Source organism: Macaca mulatta, chromosome 5, assembly GCF_049350105.2.
Source record: "Macaca mulatta isolate MMU2019108-1 chromosome 5, T2T-MMU8v2.0, whole genome shotgun sequence".
NCBI classification, from domain to species: domain Eukaryota; kingdom Metazoa; phylum Chordata; class Mammalia; order Primates; family Cercopithecidae; genus Macaca; species Macaca mulatta.
In genome coordinates this window covers 2,264,469-2,285,944 of record NC_133410.1, presented here as the reverse complement: position 1 = coordinate 2,285,944, position 21,476 = coordinate 2,264,469, and the positions used below count along the sequence as shown (strand labels likewise).

The window sequence follows — 21,476 nt, the reverse complement described above, 5'->3', positions numbered from 1 at the left end:
GTTAATGTTTTATGGTCACAGCTCTTGTGTTCTCAGTCTTTATTCAGAGAGCACTATGATTTAGTGGTTTACACTATTACATCAAAATCATATAATCAGTTCTCCCGCAAGTTGATTTATAGATTCTAAACAATTTTAATTAAAATCCTGGCAGGAGTTTTTTTGGTAGGAATTGAAAAGTTGATTCTCAGATTTATATGGAAATGCTAAAAACTAAAAAGAGCCAAAATAATCTGGAGGGAGGAGGGGAAGCACTATTTAAGGACATAGTCTATTGAATATCAAGACTAATTATAAAGCAATAGGAATTACTAGGAATTAATTAGGCAATACCATTTGGTGTTGACTCGAGGGTCAGTAACTAGGCCAATGGACCAAGATAGAAAATCCACAAACATCAAGTCCAACAGAACTTAAAGGTAAAAAAAATAAAGAAAATCGGGCCAGGCATGGTGGTTCATGCCTGTAATTCCAGCACTTTGGGAGGCCAAGGCAGGAGGATTGCTTGAGTCCAGGAGTTCAAGACCAGCCTGGGCAACATGGCAAAACCTCATCCCTACAAAAAACACAAAAATTAGCTGGGCATGGTGGCATGCACCTGTAGTCCCAGTTACTCTGGAGGCTGAGGCAGGAGGATACCTTGAGCCCCGGAGGTAGAGGTTGCAGTGAGCCAAGATGGTACCGCTGCACTCCAGCCTGGGTGACAGAGCAAGACCCTGTCTCAAGAAGAAAGAGAGGGAGAGAGAATGTGTCTCATAGGGCATCACTGCAAAGCATTAAGTAAGGAGGGCTTGTTACATAAAGGGCCAGTGCTTCTTGGCCCCCATTTCATTCAGCACATAAACATAAATTCCAAGTAAATTGTGTATCTAAGTATCAAAAGCAAAATAGTAAAGATTGGAGAAGATATAACAAGAGGATATCTTTAAGACCTAGAGGTAGGTAAACATTCATAAGTAGGACAGCAAATGCATCAACCATAAAGGGAAAGCTTGATAAACAGGACAACAATCAAATTAAAAATCTCTAATTACGAAAAGACACCATTAAACAGTGAAAAAGCCAGGTACTGTGGCTCATGCTTGTAATACCAACACCTTGGGAGGCTGAGTCAGGAGGACCACTTGAAGCCAGGAGTTTAAGACCAGCCTGGGCAACATGGCAAGACCTCATCTCTGCCAAAAATTTAGAAAATTAGCCAGGCATGGTCGTGTGCACCTGTAGTCCAGCTACTCGGGAGGCTGAGGTAGAGGAGGATCACTTGAACCCAGGAGTTTAAGGTTGTAGTGAGTTATGATTGCACCACTACACTCCAGCCTGGGCAACAGAGTGAGACCTTATGTAAAAAAAATTAAAAGTTAAAAAAAAATGAATAAAAAAGCTAGCCACAGAAGGAGAAAAGATATTTCCCATAAATATATAACTGACCAGAAAACTGTCCAGAATAACAAATTTCTACAACTCAAGGAGGAAAAGACACACCAATTTTTTAAGTGAGCAAAAGACACGAACAAGGGCTTAATGAAAGAAGATATACAATTAGTCAAATATATGAATAGTGTCCAACAACATTAGTCACGGGAAATACAGACTAAAACTATAGTGAGAGATCACTTCTCATTTACTAGAACAGCTAAAATTAACACCAGTGATGACATGCATTGGCAAAAATGTGGATCAGCTTGAACTTTTATGTTTTGCTGAAAGGGGTATAAGCAGGTACGTTTACTTTGGAGAACTGGCAGTATCTCTGCTAAAGTTGACGCAGCAGTTTCACACTTCTTAATGTATGTATTCCACAGAACTGTGGACATACATTAACTAAAATCTCTGTACCAGCATTATTCATGATAGCCCTAAGGTAGAAAAAAAACACATATCCATCAAAGGTGGAATGGATCATATTCTACATTCATGCACTTGAATACTACACAGCAGTGCAAATAAATGAAATACTGCTTCATATATTGATGAACCCTAAAAAAAATAACATTGGACCAAGGACAGGAAACAGGTAGCCTGTGGTAGAAGTCCAGGTGGTGGTCAGCCCTGGGGAAGCAGCCAGTACCTACTGGGGAAATTGGAATGTGTCGTTGCTTGTTGTGGGTGGTGGTTAACAACTGTGCTCACTTTGTGATAATTAACAAACTTTTCTTACTCTCTTGCACTTTCCTATAGGTATGTTATATTTTGATTTTTAAAGCTAATCTTTAAACTCATAATCCATTACTCCCTCCCTGAAATTATGCAGTTAGCGAGTTATACGTTTGTAGACACTGACACGGTATTTTACCTATCCTGGATTTAGATTTCGCTAATTTAAATCTCAAGAGGAATCTTATTTCCAAGCTTATCTGAGATGTTTTTAGTGCCCATGTAGACATCAGAATAGTTTTGTAAGGGGTTAGGATTAAGACACCTGATAAACTTGAGTTTATTATGCATCTTTATTTTGGAAAATATGCTCAATTAGACCATTTATTACAAAGACTTTCTCCAGATGAAAATAAGTGTTTAAAATGTTAACATGAATTACATTGGTAATATTTATTTTCATGTTTAGTTAAATGCTCTGCGAGACCTTCATCCATTACCCAAGATAATTTTGGAATACAGGCAGGTAAGTTAATTTTTTTGTACGTAAAAGGTGATGAAGGGGAACCATACAGCCCTGTGTCATCAACAGAAATCCATAATGGCTGAAGTAGCCCTCCCAGTGTTCTCGGGGGAATAGAGTTTTGTCAGGTTAACCTTGTACTGGCACTGCTTACTTGCACCCTAATGTGATTTTACCCAAGTCTGCAATCAGCCCCACTCGCGAACCCCAGGAGTCAAAATGGAAGAAGACAATGAGGAATCAGAAGGAAGTAGGTGGCATGCCACGGCTGTGTGTCATCGGTGTGCAGGAGACGCCCAGCAGTACCTAGTCTCGAAGCCTCCCATAACCCCTCCCTGGCTTCTAGGTCTGCCAAGACCATACCATAGCAGTGTTGTGTCGTCCTGCATTTACATTTGCCAGAGATTTCATGAGTGGCCCCCTTCCCTCCCCTGGTGATTCCCTTTCTCTTTTCACACACCTGCCATTTCCTTCCAAAGTTCTCTTTTGGTTGTGAACCACGTTTATAGCTTTTGCCACTGCCCACAGCATAGGTCCTAGTATTCACTGAGCCTGTGGCCTGCTGTATCCTGAGGGCCTGGCAGCTGTGAGGGAGCACATTGGCTCCAGCCTGGCCCTTTCTCCCTGCAGCAATGTAAAGGGGCAGCCACAGGAGACACTGTGTCAGAGTATTTGTTTATCTGTTTATCTTTGCAAATGTCCTGTAAATCTAGAAAGATTCTAGAATTAATAGATCTATTTTTAAAGAGTGGAATGACATCTTTCTGTGTGGGTCAGTGTTATTTAATCCTGGTGCCACCTAAGGTCATTCCAGGGCCTCCCGGAGTCATCTGAGGTGATAGTAGCAGCATGTACCCAGCACTCTGTGAAACACCATTCACACCATTCCTGATTAAAGACTTAAACCGGCCGGGTGTGGTGGCTCACGCCTGTAATCCCAACACTTTGGGAGACTGAGGTAGGTGGATCACCTGAGGTCAGGGGTTCAAGACCAGCCTGGCCAACATGGTGAAACCCTATCTCTACTAAAAATGTAAAACTTAGCTGAGCATGGAGGCACATGCCTGTAATCCCAGCTACTCAGACTGAGGCAAGAGAATTGCTTGAACCCAGGAGGCGGAGGTTTCAGTGAGCTGAGATCATGCCATTGCACTCCAGCCTGGGCAATGGAACGAGACTCCTTCCCCCGCCCAAAAAAGACTTACGACTTAAAGAAAATGATTATTTTTGTCTTTCTACCTTAGGTTCACAAGATCAAGTCAACCTTTGTAGATGGATTATTAGCTTGTATGAAAAAGGTAACAAGCTTTACAAAAAGATACTGTGATTAGGATTGTGGTTTTTGTGTGAGTTCAGATACATATAGAACCTTTGTAATTTTAGTAAATGATGAAATAATCTAATATTCTCTTTTTTGTTTGTTTGTTTTTTGAGACAGAGTTTCGCACTGTCGCTGGGCTGGAGTGCAGTGGCACAATCTCAGTTTACTGCAACCTCCGCCTCCCGGCTCCAAGCGATTCTTCTGCCTCAGCCTCCCAAGTAGCTGGGATTACAGGTGCCCGCCACCACGCCCAGCTAATTTTTGGTATTTTTAGTAGAGACGGGGTTTCACTATGATGGCCAGGCTGGTCTCAGACTCTGACCTCGTGATCCACCTGCCTCGGCCTCCCAAAGTGCTGGGATTACAGGCGTGAGCCACTGCACCCGGCCAAAATAATCTAATATCCTTGAAACTATGAACCATAATATTGGTATCATTTAGGTCCCCTTGCAGCATAGGTTGACGTTATGCCTTGAAACCCTCCGTTTATGAGGAAGCTCTAGCTGACCACCTTTCACATCCACGATTGTGTCTCTGTTCTGGATTCATTTGAGGAAGATGTTACTGTTTTAGTTCAGACCTGAGGAGACTGCAGTCAAGAGATGTTCTGTGACTCGGTCAAGTTCACTCAGCAAGTGACAGAACCTGTCTGTGACGCACAGTCCTATCTTGAGCCCATGCCAAGTTCCCCACAGCCCAACAGCTCTTACTCTCCCCATGCACAGGATTTGTGAGTGACATAAAGTCTTGTTGCAGTTCCTACATGGGTTAGGGGGAGCCTCCTTCCTCACCCTTCCCTAATCACACGTCAGGAATTTTGTAACCCCAAGGACATTTCAGGGTTGGAAGTTTAGGGCCAGCAGCTTGTTGGCTTCTGGAGGACCAGTGAGTGTTGTGTGTTGTGGGTGGAGGCTCCGCCACATCCTCGACTTCACATAGCATTGCCAGAGTTTACACTGATTCTTTTTAACTAATACAGGGCTCCATTTCCTCTACATGGAATCAGACTGGAACTGTGACTGGAAGACTTTCAGCCAAGCATCCTGTAAGTTGTGTAAACAGCTGTCTTTGTTAAACGCCGTTTTCCTGCCTTGCTATTGAAGTTTTGTCTCCACATGCGTTTGCCTGTGTACTTTCTGTTTCCAAGAGGGGGCTTCATACTGATATGCTGTGTTTTATTCTGTTTATTCTGAGAACATAGCAGGAGAACAAGGCAGGTGGGTTCTCTTCTTGTGAAGTGCTGAGTTAGCAGGGCGGGGGCTTCACACCCAGAAACCATGCACTCCAGTGTGAGGGCAAAAAGGGCACCCCTACCCCATCTTCCTTTTCAGATTTGTGCCAGACAGGTGGCTTCTGATTTCCAGAAATGTGTTGAAATAGCTGATGCTATGATGAACAGCTTAATTTTTTGGTGGTTGTTGAAACTGTGTCTCTGATAAAAAAAAAAAAAAAAAAGCCATAAATTCCCTTGAACTTATGATGCAGCTTCCATCACACTTAAAGCAATTAACTTTCTAAATGGCTCTGTATTTTGAACTAAAAAAGACTCATGATTAATTTCTCATTACAGAAAATTCCTTAGATACAGAAAAGAAATAAAAATAATAAAAAGTCACTTGTTATGCACCATGCAGAACTGTGGTGTCTATCTTTCCACACTTCTTGCTAAGCACATATATTTATAAAATACAATTTTTTAGGCCGGGTGTGGTGGCTCATGCCTGTAATCCCAGCACTTTGGGAGGCCAAAGCAGTAGATCATGAGGTCAGGAGTTGGAGACCAGCCTGGCCAATATGGTGAAACCCTGTCTTTACTAAAAATACAAAAATTAGCCAGGCGTGGTGGCGTGTGCCTGTAGTCCCAGCTACTCAGGAGTCTGAGGCAGGAGAATGGCATGAACCCAGGAAGCGGAGCTTGCAGTGAGCCGAGATCGTGCCACTGTTCTCCAGCCTGGGTGACAGAGCAAGACTCTGTCTCAAAAAAAAAAATTTTTTTTTCTACAAAGATAAAGCCATTCTATTTTATATTATGCTTTTCTATTTTAACATCTCTTGATATCATTCTATATTAATAAATATTGATTTGAATCTATATTTAAATTTAAATATATGAATTAAATATGTGAATTATTTAAGTATACACTAATATATATAAATATGAATATATATTAATGGTAAAGAAATACAAGTATGTGGAGATTTACAGAATGAGCAAATGTTAGTCATCTTTCCCTTCCCTCCATAACATGTGTCTGTCCCGTGGGTTCCCTCCATTAATGGTCAGGACTTCATCCAGGCATTTGCATAGATGGTGTACCAAGTGCGTGCAGGCAGAGGGACACACTCGGGTGACTGTGTGAGGAAGAGGAAGAGAGGCTGGGATGGGGGGAGTTTGCACTGATTGTATGGTCTCTTGGGTGCATGGACACCCACTCTTGGTCAGTCATCTCTCGGGCTGCCAGCTGTCTCTGGCCTTGCACTTTAGGGGGCTCTTCTGGGGTCTTTATCTAGGGAAGAGTAGTAGTAATAGCAATACTAATGTGACTACCAATACCAGCACCAATATCCATGTGAATACCAGTGCCATCTCCTCTGAATGCAGGCACTGCTGCCACATTACCCTTGGGCTAATTTCTCAACCAACCACAACTGCTGCAGTTTTCTCTTAGTTGATACTTCTTATCTAGGAGTTATTTAGGAATTCTGCTGAGAAACTTTTCGTGGAGGTCCTTGCTTTTGCTTTTATGGAGTTATAAGTTTCTTTTTCCATTACATTTTCAGTAAATTTCTTGCTGTGTTTTATTCTCTTCCAGAAGTTTCTGAAGGGTCTGGTTTGTGAGTAGCACTCCTCCCAGGTTCTCTGTGAAGTTCTAATTTTACCTACTCATTTTTCCGTTATTTCAGTTGAACTTTTGAAAAGATGAGATGTAAACATAACATGTGCATTCAGCTGTGACCTTTAACTGGAAGCTTGTGTCATCATTTTAACAGCTGCATTGTATTCCATTTAATGGCTACCCCTAATGATGGCCATTTAGATTGTTTGCAGTTTTAATTATTTTATAGAGATACCATAAACATACTTGTACTTTATCATAGCAATACCATACCAATTTCAATAGCAATACCAGAACCAATACCATAAGCATTTTTGGTACTTTTTTTATGTTGATTTCTATAGCATAAATTCCTAGAGACAGAGTTTCTGAGTTACAGTATATATGTATTTTTAAGGCTTTATATTGCCAAATTAGCCTCTCCACCAAAAATAACATTCCCACCACATAGTGTGTGAAATGTTTGGTCCCCTAATCCTTGCCAACACAAGGAGTTTTCATTTTGATTACTTTCCTGACTCATTTTTTCAATTTCCATTTCTTTAAATATGTGTTGAGGTTGACTACATGAAACAATTATTCTTCTTTGAATTGCCTGTTCATGTCATTTGCCCATTTCTCTGGAGGGTGTTTATTTTTTCCTATTGGTATGGAAAAGCTCTTTATATAATAAAGATTAACCCTTTATAAAATGTTGAATTATTTTCCTCCAATTTTCTTTTGCCTTTTAACTTTTAAGATACATATTCTGGTTTACTATACTTAAAATGGCTTTTTAAAATTATACAAATAACATGATATTTCTAAAGAATTCAAACAATAGATAAAAATGTAAATAACAAAGTAAAAAGTCACTCAAAACTCCATATCCCCGCTATGGCCATCTTTAACATTTTGGTAACCATCCTCTAACTTATCTCTTTATGCACACACACATTTACATAAATGGGATCACATTTCATATGTTGTTTTTATTGTAGACACTTCTCTCACACCCACATACCTCAGCCCTCCCCCCTCAATCCCAGTGCTCTTGGTAGCCCATGATAGCAGCCTAGAGCTTGCATATCCATATTTTCCTTGTGACTTATTATACAGTCTCATATAGGCCCATATGTGTCTGCACATATACACATAGAAACATGCACTTTGTCATTATTTATTTTACAGATTCAGAATTTTCCTTTCCTGCCTCTTGCTTTTTGCTGTCAGCAACAGCTTATGGGGATCCCTGCAGCTTACCTGACAGAGCCTTGTCCCACTCTTAGCTATGTGTGTTCCACACGTGGGTGTGTTGTGCACTTGCCCTCTAAAAGTAGAGCTGCAATGAACACCATGCATGTATGTCCTGTTGTATTGGTACATGTATTTTTATGGGATGGATTTTCAGATATGGAATTACTGAGTAATTACTATACTGGGTACAGAAGATATTACATTTTTACTTTTAATAGCTTTTATTAGATTGTCTTCCAAAATGCTTTCAGCCTGTCTCTGCCCTGAGCAATGTGTGGCAGAGCCTTTCCCACTCTCTATGGTGACTTTCCCCTGTACTGACGTCCCTTATTGTTTCTGTCTTAGTGTCATCTTAGACAGATTATTTAAATACTCACCTCTATTTTCTGATAGAACATTTGTGCTTCTGTTTTTGTACACATAAAACTTGAATCCAGCTGCACATTATTTAAGAAAATACTATGTAGGTTACATGATAATGTCATAAAATGGCTAGAATTTCAATTGCTTTTTTTTTTTTTTTTTTGCTTGAAGTGCACAAAATACAGTTGACTAATATTTTAAAAAATCAGATTATTAGCCTGGGCAGCATAGGAAGAATGCATTTCTACATAAATTTTAAGATGCTTTAAATTAGCTGAGCATGGTAGCTACTTGGGAGGCTGAGGCAAGGAGGATCACTTGAGCCCAGGAGTTTGAAGCTGCAGGGGGTTGTGATCACATCACAGCACTTCACCCTAGGTGACAGAGCAAGACCTTGTCTCTTAAAAAAAACAAAAAAAAAAGTCAGGCCAGGTGCAGTGGCTCATGTCTGTAATCCCAGCATTTTGGAAGGCTGAGATAGGCAGATCTCTTGAGCTCAGGAGTTTGAGACCAGGCTGGGCAACATGATGAAACCTCATCTCTACCAAAATACAGAAAATTAGCTGGGCATGGTGGTGCATGCCTATGGTCCCAGCTACTCAAGTGGCTGAAGTGGGAGGATTGCTTGAGCCCGAGAGGAGGAGGTTACAGTGAGCCGAGATCATACCACTGCATTCCAGCCTGGTGACAGAGTGAGATCCCACCTAAAAAAAAAAAAAAAAAAAAAAAAGAAAGAAAGAAAAAAAAAAAAAAGAAAAAAGAAAGAAAAAGAAAAGAAAATTAGGTTATAGCTGGTTCTCAGTATTTTCAGAAAGCTAAATTTCCCCCACACCCCCTCCTAAGAGAAAGTTATTGCTTCTGGTCCTTTATATGGAAATAAAAAAAGAAGAAAAAAAGAGTCATTGCTACCAGTTGTGCAAAAGTATCCTTGTGTCTCTTTGTAATATCTCCCTTCCCTCCCCACCCCTCAACCTTTACCCATGTCCTTGGCAACCACTGACTTGCTCTTTGCCACTATCTATTCGTTTGCAGTTTCTGGAAACCTCTGTGAATGGAGCCACACAGCATGGACTCCTATCGGGCTCCTTTCACAGCATTGTGACTATGAGCTTCAGCTATGTTGCTCTGTGTTTCAGTAGCTCATTTCTTTTTATTGCTCAGTAGTGTTCCATGGACTCTGTGTACCCCACTTTGTTTATCAGTTTACCTGTTGATCAATATTTGGGTTGTTTCCAGTTTGGGGATATTATTCAGTTTAGGATATTACTACACACATTCACTGCACGTCCTTACATGGATAGATACTTTTTTTCCTCTTGGGTAAACACCAAGGAGTCAAGTAGCTAGTCATACAGTAGGTGTAGGTTTCACTTTTTAAGCAACTGCCAAACTCTCTTTCCAGAGTGGTTCTACCATTTGATGTTCCTACCAGCAGTGTATAAATTCTACTTCTTTTATACTCCCAGCAGCATTTGGTCTGGCTGGTCTTTCTAATTTGAGCCATTCTGCTAGATGCATTGTTGTGTCTCATTGCAGTTTTCATTGCATTACCCTGATCACTACTGCTGAGAGTCTTTCCATGTGCTAATTTGCCATTCATTTCTCTTTTTCAGTGAAGCATCTAGTCAGATCTTCTGTGTATTTTAAAGGGACCGCTTATTTTCTTATCATTAAGTTTTGAGAGTTCTGTATATATTCTAGACACAAGTCCTTTATCAGGTATATTTTGGCAGATAATTTCTTCCAGTGTGTGGTTTGTCTTCTCATTCTTTTGACACCATCTTTTGAAGAGCAGAAGTTTTAAGTTTTAATGAATTCTGATTTATCAATGAGTTCTTACATTGATCATGCTTTTGATATTGTATCTAAGAAACCTTTGCCTAAACCAAGATTGCAAGTATTTTTTCTACATTGTTTTCTAGACGTATTATAGTTTTGGGCTTTACATTTAGAGCCATTTGAATTGACTTTTGTATATGGTGTAAAGTTAAGTGTTTAACATCATCTTTCTTACGAGTGGAGATCCAGTTGTCCCAGCACCATTTCTTAAAAAGACCATCTTTCCCCCATTTAATTACCTTGGCGCCTTTGTCTAAAATAAATTTACTATCAATGTAAGGGTTTAATACTATACTCCGATCTTGGTCTAGTTGATCTATATACCTACCATACCAGCAATGCACTGTCTTTATTATTATAGCTTTCGAGTAAGGTTTTAAATTGGGGCATGTAAGTCCTCCAACATTGTTTTTAAAAAAAATGGTTATTTCGGGTCTTTGGTCTTTTCCATTTCCATATGAACTTTATAATCAGCAGTTTGTCAATTTTTACAAAAAAGCCTGCTGAGATTTTCACTGGGATTACCTTGAATCGAGAACTCAATCTGGGGAGAATTGACTACTTTATTTTGATAAAATAACCTTTTATATCCCTGGTATTGTTCTCTGCTTTGAAATCTGTTTTGTCTAATATTAAAATATTAATTTAATATTAACTAACAAAATGTTAGAATAATTTTGGAAATAATACAATTAATAAAAATATAATTTAATATTAATGTTAAATAGCCACTCCAGTTTTCTTTGAATGGTAGCGTGGTATTTTCTGTTCTTTTACGTTTAAACTATTGTGTGTGCATATGTGTCTCTCTCTCTCTCTCTCCTATTTGTTTTGTTTTTTTGTTTGCTTTTTGTTTTTGTTTTTGTTTTTGTTTTGACACGGAGTCTCACACTGTTGCCCGGGCTGGAGTGCAGTGGCGTGATCTTGGCCCACTGTAACCTCTGCCTCCTGGGTTCAAGCGATTCCTGCCTCAGCTTCCTGAGTAGCTGGGATTACAGGCACCCGCCACCACGCCCAGCTAATTTTTGGTATTTTTAGTAGAGATGGGGTTTCACTATGTTGGCCAGGCTGGTCTCAAAATCCTGACCTCGTGATCCGCCCACCTCGGCCTCCCAAAGTGCTAGGATTACATAGGTTTGAGTCAACGCACCCGGCCCTCTCTCTCTTTTTAGACACAGGGTCCCACTCTGTTGCCCAGGCTATATAGTGCAGTGGTGTAACCATAGCTTACTGCAGCCTCTAACTCCCGGGCTCAAGTGATCCTTCTGCCTCATCCTTCAGAGTAGCTAGGACCACAGATGTGTGCCACTGTGCCTGGCTAACTTCTTAATTTTTTTAGAGATGGATCTTGCTATCCTATATCCTTTAGGCCATGAGTTCAAGATCAGTCTGGGCAGCATAGATTTTAATAATAAGAAAAATCCTATCTATCTACCCATGTAGTTACTGTTTCCAGTGCTCTCATTTCCCTATTTACAAACAGATTTCTTTTTGGCATCATTTTCCTTCTGCCTAAAGGACATCCTTTAACATTTCCTGTGTTGTAGGTCTGCCATTGATGAATTCCCCTGGCTTTTGTAGGTCTGGAAATGTCTTTATTTCACCTTTGGTTTTGTTTTTTGTTTTGGGTTTTTGTTTGTTTGTTTGTTTGTTTTTGAGATAGGGTTTCACTCCTGTCACCCAGGCTGAAGTGCAATGGTGCGATCTCAGCTCATGGCAACTTCTGCCTCCCAGGCACAAGCAATTCTCCTGCCTCAGCCTCCCAAGTAGCTGGGACTACAGGCTCATACCACTGCACCCAGCTAATTTTTGTATTTTTTGTAGAGATGGAGTTTCACCATGTTGCCCAGACTGGTTTTGAACTCCTAAGCTCAAGCCATCTCCCTGCTTCAACCTCGCAAAGTTCTGGGATTACAGGCCCACGCCCAGCCTGTAACCACAGTGACAGGTCACTGCACCCAGCCCTCACCTTTGGTTTTTGAAAGGTTTTTTTGAGAGGTATAAAATTCTCAGTTACAAGTTTTTTTTCTCAATACTTTGAAGATGTTACTTTCTTCTCACATTGTTTGATCAGAAGTTTTTCATCACTATCTTCATATAATGTGCCTTTTTTCTTTGCTGCTTTTAGCTTTTTTTTCCTTATCACTATTTTTGAAAAATTTGATTATGATATGCCATCATGTTTCTTGTATTTGGGATTCATTGAGTTTCTTGGATATTTGGTTTATGGTTTTCATCAAACCTGAAAATTTATTGGTGATTATTTATTCACATACTTTTTTTTTTTTTTTTTTTTGAGACAGAGTCTTGCTCTGTCACCCAGGCTAGAGTGCCATGGTGCAATCTCGGCTCACTGCAACCTGCACCTCCTGGATTCAAGTAGTTCTGCGTCAGCCTCCTGAGTAGCTGGGATTATAGGCGCGTGCCACCATGCCTGGCTAATTTTTGTGTTTTTAGTAGAGACGCAGTTTCACCATGTTGGTCAGGCTGGTCTCAAACTCCTGACCTCGTGATCCACCCGCCTCAGCCTCCCAAAGTGCTGGGATTACAGGCATGAGCCACTGCACCCAGCCTATTCACATACTTTTTATAGTCCTCCTTTCCTCTCCATCGGGGATTCCACTTATAATTACATATATTAGGTCAATTTGTCCCATAGCTCACTGAATTGTCCATAGCTCACTGAAACTCACTTTTATTCTTTTCCTGGGATTTTTTTTCTGTTTCAATTTGGATAGTTTCTATTGCTATATTGTCTAGTTCACTGATTGCTGTAGTTCAATTTTTGCTTTATTAGAACCTCAGTCCAGTGTCCTCCCAAATATTCCCTATACTTCCTCTAGCATAGTGCTCGTTATACCATATTATAACATCCTGCACTTCTGTTCACCTCACTGAACTGTAAATTCCATGAGAATGGGAACCTTTTCTGTGTGCTTCACTGACATTTCCCCAAGCCTGGCTCTGTACCTGGAATGCAGTAGGCACCAAGTGTGTATTGAATGAAAAACGCTGGGCGCGGTGGCTCACGCCTGTAATCCCAGCACTTTGGGAGGCTGAGACGGGTGGATCACCTGAGGTCAGGAGATCGAGACCAGCCTGACCAACATGGAGAAACCCCATCTCTACTAAAAATTCAAAAATTAACCAGGCGCGGTGGTGGGCGCCTGTGATCCCAGCTACTTGGGAGACTGAGGCAGAAGAATCGCTTGAACCTGGGAGGCGGAGGTTGTAGTGAGCTGACACTGCGCCATGGTATTCCAGCCTGGGTAACAAGAGTGAAACTTTGTCTCAAAAAGAAAAGAAAAGAAAAGAAAAGAAAAACTGGATGTTTGATCTACTCTTGAATTGTCTTTCAGTGTCTCAAAATCATTTGGTTTGGGATCATGATCAGTATTATGGCCTGTTGACAATGTGGGCCAAGCCTGTTCCCCATGCTGGACTGTCGCCTTCTTCACCCTGGGCATGAATTGGTCATGGACTCTTGTTTTTCTAAATCCTCCTCTCTCCCCAACTCGGATACTTTAGGGGTCATCTTGTCAATCCTTGTTTTGAAAGCCCCTCTTAGAGCTGTCATTTTTTACGAAGGCCTTCTCATGGGAAGGTGTTGAGGACCTTTGTTCTCATTGCACTGCCGGGAGCCACGTTCTTAAATCTAATACCTCCTTATCACACATGGCTTTGAGGTCCCTCCTAATATTTCTATATCAGCAGAGCCAGTTTTTGTCAATGTCCTCATTTCACTACAGTCACTCATGATACTGGCTCAGAATTTATCAACATTATGTAATTCAAAATATCTGACCTTTCACATTGTATTCTTATGAGTTCTTTAGTATCTTGAGTTCTCATTTTTCTTGTAGCTTAGTATTTAATTTTTTTAAATGTTATAGCTGTATTAATTGGAAATGTTAAAATCTAGGGATTATTTAGCTGGATATTTGCTTTGATTTCTTGGTTGATGAGTCTTTCTCCCCCTTAGTTTTTTTATTTTCCTAAATATGTGTTCATTGTTGCATTAGCATGTTTGTACTAGCTTTTTAGTATCTAACTGGGATGGAGCCAAATTACCATTTTGTCCTGTGATGATAATACTTTGATAAAATTTGTTTATTTGATTCCTCGTGCTCTCACCTGCCTTCAAGCCATTGCTGTTGTTACCTCTGTCAAGATACTTTTTCTGTCTCTACATCCATGAACACATCTTTCAGCCCAGCTTTCTTGGCCTGGCTGCTGCCTGTTAGTTCTTCTGGTTTCAGTGCAGGGGACATGTCCTCAAAAGCCTTGTTCAACCGCCTGCCCCTCCCCACACTAGAAGTCAGTGAGTACCCCTTTTCCTAGTAACAAAGTATGGAGTCCAATATAATGAACACGTGTGTATTCATCGTTCAGCTTAAAAGCTTCAATATTACTTGAGTACTTTTGTTGTTGTTGTTGAGACGGAGTTTAGCTCTTGTTGCCCAAGCTGGAGTGCAATGGCGCAATCCTGGCTCACTGCAACCTCCACCTCCCGGGTTATTTTTTATCTTTTTAGTAGAAACGGGGTTTCATCATGTTAGCCAGGATGGTCTGGAACTCCTGACCTCAGGTGATCTGCCTGCCTCGGCCGCCCAAAGTCCTGGGATTGCAAGTGTGAGCCACCGAGCCTGGCCTACTTGAGAACATTTAAAGCCCCTGTTAATCCTTTCCCAAGTGTGTTCTTCCCAGTTCAGTTCCCTTTTCTATTCTACATTTAGTCTTTATCATCCCATTTTAATGCTTGCATTTATTTATGTATGTATGTATTTATTTATTTATATTTTCTTAAATATATATATGTCCTTAAATGATAGATTGTATTTTTTTGCTATTTTAAAGTTTATATAAATTATAGCATATTGTACTTTTAAATTTGCTGTTTTCATTTAACATTATGTTTTTGAGATTTATCTGTGTTGACAGACGTAGCTCTAAATTATTCATCTTGGCTGCTATGTAGTATGTCATTGTACAGATATACTAGGTTGTTTCCAATATTTCACTATTAAAAACAATGCTGCAAGGAAAAAGTAAATGCTGGGAGGAATATTCTGGAACATGTGCGAGGGTTTCTCTATCACGTCACCAGTATTGCCTGACCATAGGGCATGCTGGTATTCAACTATCCTGACATCACTAAACACCCTCCAAATGAGTGGACTCACTCACATTCTCACCTGCAGTGTGATAGAGACCTCATTGCCGTACAGACCACCGCACTTGGTATTACCACATTTTTAAGTTTTTGCCAATTTGATGAGTGTGGATTAATATCTTAGTGTGGCTTAATTCATGTTACTTTAATTACTAATGAGGGTCAGTGTATTTGTATGTTTATTTGTCATTTGAGTTTTTTCAGTGACTCGCTTGTTTATCTCTTTTGCCCATTTTCAATATAGTGGTTTGTCTTTTTCTTGTAAGTTTTTTATTTTATTATGAATACTAGTCTTTTGTTCACTTATATAAATATCTTCTCCCAGTCTGTGATTGGTTGGTTTTTCTCAGATTGGATTCTATGTCTTTGATTTACAGATGTTTAAAAACTATTGCCAAATGTGTAGTCTTTTCTTTTAAGGTTTGTATCTGTCTGTCTCATTTAAGGAACCCTTTCTTACTTGGAGATCATAAAGATACTCAAATTCTCTCTTTTTTTTTTTTTTGCCTGTCATGTGTTCTGTGATAGCAAATTCTCTCTTAATAAAGTTACTTTTTACACTGAGTCTTTAATTCCCTTGGAATTTGTTTTTATATAGGTGTGAGGTAGAGATCTGATTATTTTTCCGTTTGGGTAACTTTGTTATAACTATTGTTATTGTAAGAACTACAGTAATTTGTAATGCCTCTGTCATTTGTGAATTTTGACAAATGCATAGGTCTGTTTCTAGGCTCTCAATTCTGTGCCTTTGGTCTATTTCCATATTCTTACACAGTCTTAACTTCCTATAGTTTCATTACAGATATGTATTCCCAGAGTGTTGACTACCTAACGTGGTCATCGTTCCATTGCTAGTGATTGCCTTCTCTCTACTGTAGGCTCCTTGAATTTTTTCAATATTTTATTCCAAGAAACAAGCTCAGTGTCTACTAGTTGATAGGTAATCCTTAAATGTTACTGAAGGAAAGAGTAAAACCAGGGACTTACATCTTAGTTATCGAGTGCTAAATATAGCTAATGGATAATGGGGGCGGGGGGCAATTTTTAGGGAAAAATACGTAGCATTCATTCTTACAGCCTATATTCACCAGGTAAAGGAATTTTGTCCAGTAGTTTATATATTATTTAAATATTAATTATTTGTAGGTTATGTGTTTAAAGAACTAGCATTTTTCATAATAGCTGGCACATGGCAGGATTTTGATGAATACAATGAATGAATTCCTCTAGTTAAGAAAAGAGTCTTCTTAAGAATATTTTTAGGGTCGGGGTGGTGGCTCACACCTGTAATCCCTGCGCTTTGGGAGGCCGAGGCAGGCTGATCACAAGGTCAGGAGTTTGAGACCAGCCTGGCCAACACAGTGAAACCCAGTCTCTACTAAAAATACAAAAATTAGCCGGGCATGGTGGCACGTGCCTGTAGTCCCAGCTACTTGGGAGGCTGAGGCAGGAGAATCATTTGAACCTGGGAGGCAGAGGTTGTAATGAGCCGAGTTCTCACCACTGCACTCCAGCCTGGGTGACAGAGTGAGACTCTGTCTCAAAAAACAAAACAAAACAAAACAAAAAAACAAATTTTTAACAGTGAATATGTATTTTATAGAAGACCCTTTTTACAACTTTGAGGAAAGTTATTAGTTGTTCAAAAGAATATATTTAAATCATATATTTAAAATGTATTTTGAAGACAGATATTAAGTTCCCATGGGCAATGTATTACCTGAAGTTCCTGGGTATAAGTTGCACTTTAGTTTTGAAGGACGTCTGGGTTGTTTCCAGTTTTGGGCTGTTAAAATAAGTTTACCATAGACATTCATATACAGGTTTTTGTGTGTACTTAAGTCTTTATTTTTCTGGGATAAGTGTGCACAAGTCAATTGTTGGATCATATATTTTTTAATATATTGCTGAATTCTGTATGGTAATATTTATTAAAGGATTTTATGTGTATGTTCATGAGGGATCTGGTTTTGGTATCAAGGTACTACTAGTTTCATAAAATGAATTGGGAAGTGTTCTTTCCTCTTGTACTTTTTGGGAGATATAATGTGGAATTGGTGTTAATTCTTCTTTAAACATTTGATAGAATCCTCTAATGAAATCATCTAGGCCTAGACATTTATTTTGGGGGAGTTTTAAAATTATGAGTTCAAGTTCCTTAATAGTTATGCAGTTGCCCATATTATCTCTTTCATATTTGGTGAATTTCAGTTGCTTGTGTTTTTTGAAGAATTGGTCCATTTTGTCTAAGTTGTGAAATTTACATGTGTGTGGTTTTTCATAGCATTTCCTTATCCTTTTGATGTCTTAGGGTCTGTAGTGATATTCCCTGTTTCATTTCTGATATTGATAATTTGTGTCTTCTCTGTTTTTTCCTTGTCAATCTACTGAGAGTTCTGTCAATTTTATTGATCTTTTCATTGATTTTCTCTATTATTTTTCTATTTTCAATTTATCGATTCCATATTATTTCCTTTCTCTGCTTGATTTGGGTTTATTTTGCTTTTCTTTTTCTAGGCTTATTAGGTATAAGCTTAGATTATTGCTTTGAGACTTTTTCTTTTTTCTCATGTATGCATTTTTAGTGCTATAAATTTTCCTCTCAGCACTGCTCTAGCTTTAACCCATACATTTTGACATGTTATAGTTTGTCCAAAAAAAAATTGCATCAGAGTTAAACATGCAAGGGAGAGTTTATTTAAGATTACAGCAATAGGGGAGAGAGATTGAACTCAACTCCAAATACCACACTGGCAGCTGGAGATTTATAGCCAACAGAGGGGGTGAGGGTTCAGTAGATGGAAAATTACCAAAAACATCTTGGCTAGGTATCAAGGATGGCGGGCGTGGGGGTGGGGGATAAAAAAAAAAAACACAAATACGGGTTTTTGTATGGCATTTGGCTGGAGTAGAATAGTTATTGTCTAAAGGTTTTCTTTCCCGCTAGGCTGGCCTTTTCCTGGTCTTTTGGCTAATGAGAGCAGGCTTTTGTTAGGTTTTGTTTTTTGTTTTGTTTTGTTGTTGTTTTTGTCTGTGGTTATTGGCATTTCCACGCTACTGGCTTGTCTGGGACACATTAGGCAAAAAGAAACCTGGGACCCACCTCTGTGGGATTCTTTGGGTCCTGTGGTCCCTAGCCAATCTGCCTTATTTTCTCCACCTTTCTGAGTCTCTTGTACTTGCCCAGGGTTTTAGTTGTATCTTGGGATAGGGACAGGGAACGTGTTTACACAACCTTCCTGGAAGCAGAAGTCTCCTTATTGGCAGTTTTAATCGAACAAAATACTTGATAGCACCGGAGTAGTTTTGAGAAACCCTCCAGTGCATATTTTATTCCCAGCACCTCTTGCTACTTAGAGACTGCCTGCCCAGTGGGGCTGAGGCCTCTGTTACTTCAGAGGGAGAGGGAGTTTCAGCTGAGAATAAAGGAATCAGTGTTCAGCTCTGGCTTTCAACTAGAACTTGTGAAAGGGCACAGCAGAAACAAGAAAAGTATCGGCATGAGAGATCAAAAAGTGTTTTGTTTTGTTAATTTTTGAATTTCAGAAGCTTCCTTTTAAATATCAAGACTCAAAGCCTTGTATTTTTAGAGTTTAACATTATAAAGGAAGCCATTGAGTAGAGAGGATGCAAGAGACCCACTTCACAGGAGGGAGAGGGTACCTCCTTGGCTTGGAAGAGGTGCTGAGGGGGAGAGCATGAGAGCAGAACCAAGAGCTCAGCACACTTTGAAAGAGTCTTTGAAAGGCTCTGACTTCCTCTGGCCCCTCTGGGTTAGAAACTCAGAGTGGGGGTGGAAAGCCAGAGAGGGGAATGCAGTGCCCCACAGGCTGGGTCACAGTCTCCAGGAGTGCCAGGCCGAGGGGGCCGGAAGCAGTGCTCTCCAAGGAGCCTGAGAGGGGGCTGGAAGCTCCTGTGGTCCTGGGGTCCTGCACTCCCCTGATACGGAAGCCACGGCTGCCCATGTTTTCTGGGTTCTCACTGGTCCGTGGAGGAGAGCTGTGAGATGGGCAGCCAAAGGCCAGGTCCACAGGGAGGGTGCCGTTGAGCTTCAGGAGGTAACAGTGTTGCCAGAGCCAGCGCCAGGGCCCAGTTGGCAGAGGACGTATGTTAGATGCTGGCCGTGCCGAGAGCACAGAACTCATTGCAGTCCTTCATGGACACTTCACCAACAGAGCAAACAGGGCAAGGACATGGGCAGCCGAGGCCCACAAGGGCAGGGTGGCCACAGCTGGGGACACAGGACCCTCTCTTCAGGTGCCAGGGGGGCATGTAGGCTCCCTGAATCATCCACCACCCCAGACACCACCTCGGGAAGGAGAAGTGTGAGTGGAGGGAGAAGGACAGAGAGGGGAGAGCAGCTGGGCTCTTAATCAGCCAGCTATGAATGCCACACCGACCAAGCGCTTTTCCCAGCATTTTAACTGTAGGTTAAAATACCACAATCCATGTGTTCAGGCAGACTTTCAGTTGCAGATTACATAAAACCAAACTCAGTTGACCTAAACAATTAGGGGTATGTCTCAGCTTACCTGACCTAGAAGGCTGAAGAAGGGCCAGCTTCAGGCAAGGTTTGATCTGGCAGCCTACATTATATGAGCACACCCAGCTTCTCTCTGCCCTTTCCTCAGCCTCTCTCTTGCATAGCCTCCCCACGTGTCCCAGCAGGCCTGGGCAGTGCTTGCTGGGTTTCTCTCCAGTGGGGATGCAGAGCATCTCATGCAGCTTCACAGAAGGATGAAGACATGCGTCTCGCAGATGCCTTGGCAAGTGTCTCCCTGTGTCTCCATGACGATGAGGTCCGCTGGTTGGCTTAAAGGAGGGGGGTGGTGGGCACCGTCATGAAGATCCAAGTGTCATTTTCTAAACACAATGGAAAAGAAAGTATTGTATGGCCCCAAATAGCCTGTGTCCTCCACAAGTGGCAATTTTTTTTTTTTTTTTTAAGACAGAATCTCACTCTGTCATCCAGGCTGGAGTGCAGTGGCGTCATCTTGGCCCACTGCAACCTCCACCTCCCTGGTTCAAGCAATTCTTGTGTCTCAGCCTCCCGAGTAGCTGGGATTACAGATGTACAACCACCACACCTGGCTAATTTTTGTATTTTTGGTAGAGATGGGGCTTTGCCATGGTGGCCAGGCTGGTCTTGAACTCCTGGCCTCAAGTGATCCACTCACCTTGGTCTCCCAAAGTGTTGGGATTACAGGCATGAGCCACTGCGCCCAGCCCAAGTGGCAAATTAGTTTATTCCTACCGTCAGCAGAAATAAGGGTTACACACTTTAAACCTGTTCCATGCATCAATTTAACAAATCCCAGCCAGGCACGGTGGCTCATGCCTGTAATCCCAGCACTTTGGGAGGCTGAGGTGGACAGATCATGGGTTCAGGAGTTCGAGACCAGCCTGACCAACATGGTGAAACCCTGTCTCTACTAAAAATAGAAAAATTAGCTGGGCATGGTGGAGCACACCTGTAATCCCAGCTACTCCGGAGGCCGAGGCAGGAGAATCACTTGAACCGGCAGGCAGAGTTGCAGTGAGCCGAGATTATGCCACTGCATCCAGCCTGGGCGACAGAGCAAGACTCCGTCTCAAAAAAAAAAAAAAAAAAAAAAAATCCCTTTGAATGTACCAAAAACAAGTGAAAGAGCTGTTTACTATTTACCTTTTGAGTTCTAATAGGAAGTGTTCTATTCTGTCTTCCAGAGCCCCAGCCACTCGTAAGTTGTTATTTCCTGGAGATTCTTATAAAATTTTCTTCAGGGTACTGACTATACCCCCACATGAAGAGGACTTTCTTTCCTGATGTAGTCTTTAGGCTCTGTTTTCATTAGGACCCACATAAATGATATAAGTACTATTTTGAAGTAATTCTAATCAAGACCTTTACATTGTTGCCATGTTATTTTTCTGCTTTCCTGATGAATATTCCTCCCATATGATATAATTTAAATATTATCAAAATATTTATTAGCAAGGTGTTCATACATCACATAATTACTGCTAAATCTGTAGCACTATTTGAAACCCAAATGAACTTTTAAAATCTTTGTACTTTATTATTTTGAGTGATTTAATATTTTCCTATTT

At 40.6% G+C, this 21,476-nt stretch overlaps 1 protein-coding gene across 3 annotated transcripts in view; it reads left to right on the top strand.

The window, feature by feature from the left end:
- Positions 1 to 21,476, top strand: part of POLN (DNA polymerase nu) — a 170,633-nt gene that overhangs the window by 86,839 nt on the left and 62,318 nt on the right. For all 3 annotated transcript variants that reach the window (XM_015137860.3, XM_078002889.1, XM_078002888.1), the window contains 3 exons: positions 2,564 to 2,620; positions 3,862 to 3,915; positions 4,918 to 4,983. In XM_015137860.3, coding sequence (XP_014993346.3) covers positions 2,564 to 2,620; positions 3,862 to 3,915; positions 4,918 to 4,983 — 177 coding nt within the window. The remainder of the gene's footprint in view (positions 1 to 2,563; positions 2,621 to 3,861; positions 3,916 to 4,917; positions 4,984 to 21,476) is intronic.